Source organism: Eurypyga helias, unplaced genomic scaffold (assembly GCF_000690775.1).
Source record: "Eurypyga helias isolate BGI_N326 unplaced genomic scaffold, ASM69077v1 scaffold29243, whole genome shotgun sequence".
Lineage (NCBI taxonomy): Eukaryota > Metazoa > Chordata > Aves > Eurypygiformes > Eurypygidae > Eurypyga > Eurypyga helias.
In genome coordinates this window covers 1-8,844 of record NW_010239683.1, presented here as the reverse complement: position 1 = coordinate 8,844, position 8,844 = coordinate 1, and the positions used below count along the sequence as shown (strand labels likewise).

Here is an 8,844-nt window from a genome sequence, read left to right as displayed (position 1 = left end):
ATGCCTCCCAGCACAGTATGAGCCAAGCCACTCCAGTCTTACAAAGCAAGCTGCAAAAGCAATAACTCCATCCGTCTTGGCCCCGGTGGGTTTGTCGACAAGACACAACGCTTGCGGAGTGTTACTGCCAGGGAGATACGCCCCAAAGAGGAAGGAGACCCAGCCAAAGAGACCTGCCCTGCTCCCCGAGAAGAGCTTGAGGATCCACGCTCTCTGACCCCTTCCCCGGCTCCACAGGACTCCAGCGCTGACAGTATCACCTACTTCCCCTATCACAGATAAAACCATTGCTGTGCTCTGTGATTCCCTGCAGCACGAATCTTGTCCTTGCTTCCTTCCATCCCCTCCTGCCTTTTTGTTCCCCTGCTTCAGTGGGAAGTGCTTATCTCTGCTCTTACTCCCTCTCTCCCTCCACACCATGCGAACAACGACCTGATTCCCTGCAGCACGAATCTTGTCCTTGCTTCCTTCCATCCCCTCCTGCCTTTTTGTTCCCCTGCTTCAGTGGGAAGTGCTTATCTCTGCTCTTACTCCCTCTCTCCCTCCACACCATGCCAACAGCATGTGCTCAGAACAACGACCAGATGGGAATATTTGCAAGAGCCTGAGGGTAACCCGTGTCTTTTATCCCACATACTCTCTGCTGTTTGGAACTGCAAATTCTATTGCACACAATTTGTAGTGTAAAGATTTAACATTCACTATGTTGATATTGCTCGTGAACTCTATCTCCCTGCTCGTATCACACGTTGAGCATCTCTGACACAAAAACCAGAAAAGACAACAGCTGACGTTTTAACATCCCAAAAGGGAAGGACCTATTGGAAACAGGAAAAAAAAATACTGCTTTTAAGATGTATATGCACATTTAATATTCCTCTCTCCCTTTTCTCTATGTTAATTTGTGCATGCCATAAAAATTCTCAGATGTTCTATCAGCACTGTGCTTAGCAGGGCTGGGCAGAGAGCCTCCTCAGCCTTAGCTGTCTTCCAGTAACCGATATGAAGGGCAATCTTTTCCTCCGATTAACCTCTGCGTGACAGATGATCAAGATGAAGAAACTGCTAGGCGCAAATTTCTTCTGTCTGCAGGACACATTTTCCCCACCACGGTTAAGAAACCCATCCGACCGGCTGCGTCGCCAACCAACAACTCCAAGGCAGGAGCCGTTATCCTGCCCTGTTGCATACCAGTAGGTAGGATGGGTCTGAAGCACCTAAAAGACGGAAAATATAATTTTTTTTTAATTTACGGTGGCTACCCTGTACAGAGCTAGCCATTTCCACGTGCCATTCCAAGTGTTTCGAGGTAGCCTATCAATTAGAAAGATGAATTAACAAATTATTAATGATAGTTTTATTGGGGTGGTGGCCAGGCACCTCGTGGCTAGGCCAGTACCTCTGGGTACAGTACAGACACAAACTACATCCAACAAGCATGAAAAGGCCAGGAGGTGCATCAGCATTCACCTTTCTAGAAGTCAATGTACGTAAGAGAGTCGTGAGGCTGCGGGTTCACATTTCGCATGATGCCCCAGCACGCGGAAGGAAAGATCTAATCGCATCCATCACAGAAAGGCCAAAATGATGTCCGGCTTCTAAAACCTCACTTTATGCTGTGACATTTCCAGAAAACAAATTTTACCTCGATGGTTTAAAATACTGTTGACTTTAAGGAGTTACAGCTGGGGAGCCGAATACAAGCACGACAAAACATTAGGAAGAAAAAGCAGTGTCAGCCCACAAATGCTTCTGCAGATTTTGGAGAAACAGAGGCGCAAAAGATCTGGCTTCAGCTTTTTCCAAAAGGCCCAAGTCCAGAAGCACCTCATCCCTTGGCCGGGGCTTTTTTCCTCTGCTCATGACAGAATCCAGCCATTTTTAGGCCAGACTGGATCATCCCAAAACATCCACAGCCATGATTTCACAACACTGACGGGCTAAGTGATAACGAACTGCAAGCGTGCAGGATGGGAAGGCAACCAAGACCCTTTGCACAGACCATGGCCCCGCGCAGGTTTTACTTCTAGCCAGAAGAAAACAGCCCAACGGGTGAATCTTCTTCCTCCAGAAGCTCAAATTTGCTCGGTTTTGCATCTACACAACAAAATTTAAATGACTCCAGATGAAAGGACAGAGGGTCAACAGAAGACGTCACCGTGCTAGCATTACTAACGTAAAGATGCTATACCCACTGCCCAACGGAGAGTACGCCCTACAGCTGGGAAACAACTTGCGTATATGGCATCGTCCACAGGTACGAGGAGGAGGGCTTAAACCTGCTGCCACCTCAAGCCACCGCCAGCATGCCCACCCAAGGGGAAAAGGTCCGTGGTCCCAGCCTGCTGGGTGTCTACGGGACCATATCCCGCTCTCTCGGGAAATCTCGGATATGCTGGACAAGCTTTGCTCCGCAATGCCAGGGTTGGCGTCAGCGGGATCAACGCCACAGGAACGATTTGTTTTGGCAAAGGCTGTGGGGTGACAGCCTCGCACGGGTTTATGCAAGTAGCATATGATATGCCAAGTGTAGCCTTTGTTTCCACTCCTACTTGGATAAACTCTTTATTTCGAATACAACCTTCACTTGAAAGGAACAGAGGGGTAGGAGGGGAAAGGTGAATTCTAGACATCACGACATGTTAAGTCATTAAAAATAAAGGGCATTATAATTTTGGAGGGAGCAGCATAGAAAATTAAACAAAAGGTATTTTTTTCTTTAAGAATAATCTTATAAATTGTATATATATACTGTATGTACAGCAAAAGTAGGAATAGCATGGAACTAAAACTGCTTAGTAATTAATTTTTGACCTAGTGCAAAATCTGCCCAATAAAAATACACAATAATGAGCCTTTTTCTGCTATAAAAATTACTACACTTGGATAAAAGGGCTGCAAGTCAAGTGAACAGTAGGCTTCCTAACCACTACCAACTCGCTTCCCTGTGAGTTTAGGTCACTTCAAGAGGCCATAGGGGAAACAAAAGATGCAATCATTAGACTACTAGACATCTTTAGCAGAAAAAAAGTGTGCTGACATTGATTTTGGTAACTGCTTGCTTTTTTTTGTTTTGTTTAAAGAACAGGTTTTAAATACTTTTACCTGGGATTTTATGAACATGGTAGTACGGGTCTGCAGAGCCAGGGGACTGTAAGATGGCACTGAAACACGATGTGGCCGGCAGTACCTGCAGCTGACTCTTCTTTACAGCTGTCACCTCAGAGACACCTCCATGGAAGAGTTCTGCCTTCTTTTGACTATATTTTCCCTTGCAGCCTTGCCAAAAACCTAAAGGATTGGAGTGCTTAAAAGCAGAAACCTTACAAGGGCTGCGACAAATGGCACGTAACCAGCTCTTGGTGAAATATCATGTTCCTCCAAACCGGCAGTAGGAGAAAGCTGCCCCTCTTCAGACTGCGTACTTCACATAAGTAAGATAATTTTGCTACAAGCTACTACAGGCTACAATATACTCACATAAATACATTAATGCTTACATGTGAATATGAATTTGTATATACTGGATACAGATAAGAAACACTTAGACGACGACTAGATTACCAATAACCACTGCAGCTTCTTGATGGGTAAAGTCCATCATCCAGACTCGGCTCGACGAGCCCACGACGGCGGGTTTTGCCATCTCCTCCGGAGTGCCCAGCGGGTCACCGTCACCACATAAGTGCAAAATACTCATGACCCCTCCTTAGCACGCCTTCGCCTCTGTACTTCATCGAGAAAGCTGGCTCAAAGGGCTGGACTCAGCACAACCCTCCCCCTGCAGCTGCAAGGCAGGGGAAGCCCCCCGCAGCCCTTCCACCCACCATAAGCTTTTGAAGGACCGCCCCAGCTTCTGCGCTAGCAGCGGGGAAAGCCAAATAGGAGGGAGCCGCTGGACTCGGCTTTGTCAAGACTACGTGAAAAGCTTGGTTTTAAGCCTCGGCAGCAACGTGGGGGGCCTGATTTGCAGAAGGGGCGAGGAGCCACAGCGATGGTGGAGCTGAGGATGCTCAGCAGCTCTGCAAATCGCAACTTAAGAAAAAAATAAAATCATCCCACTCTTGGTGGTTTGAGAGAATCCTCCATGCCTGACCTCCTCTAACATACGAGCGGAGCTGGACCAAGCAAGTACAACAGGTCTCTCACAGACATGTGCATGCAGGAGACGGCTTCTTTCAGCGTTAGACTATGTTTCTGAAGCATCCCCTTACCAGAGCGGGAGCAGAAATGTGCTCCTAGCATTATTTACACAATATAAAGTGCATTATGATTTAATTATTGAACTGACAGACTTTCTGCCGGGACCATACAATTTTGAAACAGAGGTGAGGGCTTGAATAGGAAATTCTCTCATGAGAAAAAGAGGTTCAGACCGGTGCTCTTCACCCTGTCCTCCTAAGGATTGTTTTTGGCCGTTCTTTCTAGTGCAAATAAGCTTGTGTTTTCTCAAGTTTAAGGGACACGGCAGTTTCAGGGCATCAGGAATTAACATTTAAAAACGCATCAGGGATGCGGCGTTCCCGAGCATCTCGATAGGCCCTTCTGCGCGCAAGCAGCCCACGTTATCACCTCGGAAGCTGAAGGCGCGCTGCCAAAAATAACAAGGAACCCGTTTCCAAATCTCACGGTTGAAGTCTTGCATTGCTACATTTCGAGTGAGTCCGTACTACCCTCCAACGACATGATCGGCAAACGTCGGTGCTTTCCACTGCGGTGGAAACCCATGGCTAGCGGTTTACCCACGGGCTATGAACGTGAAGATCCTGATCCAGTTTCGGATACTAAGGTGCATCCCGTGCCGGGGGAGTAAATGCATCAGAGGATCCTGCGGGATACCTCCATGCCAGAACTGAGCCTGACCCGGTAGCCAGCAGACGCTGAATTCCTGGGCGATATCTACAACAAACTAGTGCCATCAGAAAACCAATTCATTAACAAAAGATAAAGGTTTTTTTTTAAAAAACATGGGCAGCAATAAGAAAAGCCACTTCACATCTTTTTTTCCTTTTAAAACAGTGAAGAAAATATCCCTTTCCAATCACTTTGCCCATCGCAAGTATTTTCCTCACCAACACTACAGGAACACGGGGAAGGCATGATCACTTACAACACACACGACCACTCGGGCTAATTCCAACGTAGGAGCTTTTACGATCCCTTGAGGCAAAGGTAGGTTGGGACGGGGAGATGTCAAGCTCGTAGGGGAGGAATGCCACACAGAAACGGGAAGGACAGCGTAAAAAGTTTGTACATTCATAGCTCCGGTTTGTTGGAATATAAGTTCATTTTTTACTCCAGGCACTGTGACGGGCAGCAGCAGTCAGCGATACACGAACGTACACATCAAGGACTCATTCATTAAATTCTGGTTTCATACCAATAACAGGATGTAGAGTTATTTTAATGTTGGTTTTGGTGGGTTTTTTTTTTTAATTGACCTGTTAAAACCATTAGGACCAAAGGCCTAAGAGCGGTGATGAATCAGTGCCCTGTTGGAGCCTCAGCTGATTCATCACGGCCCGCTAGCTGGTCAAGTGGTGGAGCGAGAACGCCGCCCCGAGAGTTGAAAAAGTACCTGAAAGAGCGACCTACGCAGAAACGGATGGGAGTTTTTGACACTAAGCCAAAGGCTTGGTTGCTGTAACTGCTATGTGTGGTTTTACCTAAAGGGGGAATCACCTAAAACAGTGAAATTAACTTTCTTACTTCTTGTCACAACCGTAACATTTTCCTAAAGGTTCTTTGGTGACTTTGGTGCAAGCTTTTCTTTTTTTTTTTTTTCTTTTTTTTTTTTTAAAGTTAAAACAGATCAACTTGTTTTAGTACCCAAACTAAAGTCCAGATTATCCTCTTGGTTCCCACCCCTGCCTCCCCAACTTCTCTCATTATGGTTAACAACATTAACAGGTAATAGCATTTGGATTGAACGTGGCCGTGCAGCGTGCAGGTGGGTCCAGACCAAGAGTGATGAATGGTCTGGTTGGAGATAAATACCTTTTGCAACAGATTGGAAAAAAAACCCATGTAACAGCTGCATGGAACAATACCTCGTCCACATGCACACTAGGCCACTCTGTAAAAAAACCAATTCAAATGATTATAAATATCTGATTAGACACAGTAATGCCTACTTAAAAAAATTCTGAAAGGTGGACAACAAGTTATTGGAAGTACCTGGAGCTCAATCAAACTCCCACAGGTTTCAGAGGGGAAGGAGCTGGTTGCCCAAAGTCTGGAAAAGCCCCTTAGAAGTATTCATGTTCTAAGAAATGACAAAAAACTTTCAAAATCTTTCATCAACCTCCTAAACCGGTAATTATACACATTTTCTCTCCAGGAAGAGAGTTTTTATCATGGGATGTAAAATTTACGTTACAGAGACTTCAATGGGATGACACCAAAACGTGGGGGGGGGGCGATCAGGAATCGAATTGCTTGACGACAGCCCCAGCTCTGAGTGGGGGGGAAGGGGATGACGCCAGGGCGTGGATATTATCTCCTAACACCACCACCTGTACAAATCAGCACGACAGAAAACTCCACGTGGCGTTAACCACAGCTTCCAAAACACGCTAAGGATAAGTATGAGAGAGGTGACTTTTTGTACGAACCCAATAGTGCACCAAACCCCCCCAAAGGTCTTTCTCGCAGCGGGAGGAGAAAACCAGCCGGGTGTTTTCCTCACACGGGTAACATCACGACAGCATTCATCTCATGTTTGGGAAAGAAGCCGGGAGCCTCAGGCACGGCAGTCCCTCCACCTCCGGATACCCGCTCCACGGCTGCCCGCTAGAACCCGTAACACCCCTAACACAAAAATGCCTTTTGAAATTGTGGACAAATGCATTAAAAATAAAAATATCACCAGCCTCGCATGGGCAGAACAGGTAGATGAGGAGTGGGTTGTTATTCAATGCCGTTAATTCCAAAGGCTTAGTGCTCAAGCAGAGCTTCGCTATCCTGGGACGCTCAGGTTACTCGGTCAGCACAAAGCTACAAAATGAGTAACAAATCTTCTGCTCTTCGCCAGCACATTATAAAGGTCTGACCAGTTATCTTACCACACAGAATATCATTTCAGTAACCAGCAGATGCCAATTTTAAAACTTCTACCTCTCCTCATACATACCAGCAATTCACACAAAGTTGATTTTTGTCATAAATGCCCTACAGCTGCGCTGCTTCGTCATTTGACGGAGTACAGGCAGAATTCAGTCCTGGAAAACCCATCATAAGCAGAAACCGATACATTTCAGCAGAAGGTTTGGGTTTGGTGGGTTTTTTTCTGTATCACGTTGAAGTGCAACACAAGCCTTATCTAGACTATTTAAAGGTCAGGGTGCCGGATTTAGGGTTTTTTTTTGTGCTGATACGCGTACTTCCATAGTCTTCAACACTCGAAGCAGCTGACTCATACGCACTCGGGAGGTTGGTACTTTCGTAAGACATACGGAGATGTTTTGGGCGTAATTTACCGTGATAACCAGACTCCTATAACATTACATACTGGAGTTAGCAAGAACTACCGGAAAGGACTTTAAAAAAACAAAACGGGGCAACTTGAAATTACTATAGGTCAGTCCCTCTCACCAATTTCTGCTTGTTTCGTTTTGTTTAGTTTGCCAGACGGCCAGCCCAATGCGCTCTATTCGAGACCCTCTTGCTCTTCACCACTGTCCCCTCTGGCATCCATTCTTTTTTCTTTATGGCTGTTGTAAATTCTCCTCATCTCTTCTTCGTACTTGATAAAATTTTCCCCAAACCGTGTCCATGCTTTGTATGGAACCGTGATGGTGTTACGGTAGGGCGGCCTCACCTCACTTACCTTCAGGAAAATGCCGTACCTGTTGGATCCCACGTCGAAGTAGAAGCGCTTGTTGTCCACTCGGAAGGAGTTGCCCTCAGGGAGCTCCGGGGGCTCATCGCCTCCCCCCCGGCGATCCTCTATGTCCCCCTCACCGTATTCTTCAATCAGCTGGACCAAAGCATCCCTGAACTCAATCATCCCTTGCGCTGGAAGGACGATCGTCTGCTCCTGTCCCAAGCTGTGGCCAAAATAACCCATCATGCCAGGTCCCCTACTCATGGTTTGTCTAATCCGCAAGAAGCGCCCTCGCTGATTCTCCTTCAGGTCCAAGTAATACTTTCTGTTGTCCCTCTCGATGTACTCCGTTTTGAGGACGCTGTGAGGGTGCTCTTCGGAGCCAACAGACACCGGAGGCGAAGGCGGTGGGTGCTGCTGCCGCCTCCGGGGATGCTGCTCTTTGCCATTGCTGTGCTCGTGCCGGTGACCGTGGCCGCCTTTCAGGCCCAGGTGGGCGTAGTGCTCGATGAAGTCCCCCAGGCAGTCCTTCAGCTCAGCGGCCACGGATAAGGAGAGGGTCAGCTTGCTTTTCCTGATATTGTCCTGCCTGCCTCTTCCTATCCAGACCTCAGCGATCTTCAGGAAGCGGCCTCGGGAGCTCTGTTTTACATCCAGGTAAAATCGCTTTTTCTGGATGTCCACCCTCTTGGAGGCCAGCTCCTGGATCTCCATGCAGCCCCCCTGGGAGGAGGCAGGGTAATGGTACTGCTGCTGGGACTGGGAATAAATGCTCCTGTGCAGGCCAGAGCCTCCCAGGTTCCTTCCTCCTCCTCCTCCTCCTCTCCCTCTTTCCATCTTTACCAATCAGCTGGAAATAATACATAACAGAGACACAGATGACAACATCAGCATCAGGGGCCTGCTCGGCTTCTCGGCAGCGTCTCTGTTCGGCGCTGCTCTCCCTACAAAGACGCCTGCATCCCTCTCCGCTGCCACGGCACGCAGCATCGCAGCAAAAGGATCCCGGGTGTTCTTCC

General features: G+C 47.3%; 1 protein-coding gene across 1 annotated transcript; it reads right to left on the bottom strand.

Annotated features, from left to right (window-relative positions):
* Window positions 1–7,590: 7,590 nt before the first annotated feature.
* On the bottom strand, window positions 7,591–8,662 carry PURG (purine-rich element binding protein G). The gene has a single exon (XM_010148244.1). It carries the CDS (start codon window positions 8,660–8,662, stop codon window positions 7,649–7,651), a length of 1,014 nt encoding a protein of 337 aa, XP_010146546.1. The 3' UTR covers window positions 7,591–7,648.
* Between the last annotated feature and the right edge of the window lie 182 nt (window positions 8,663–8,844).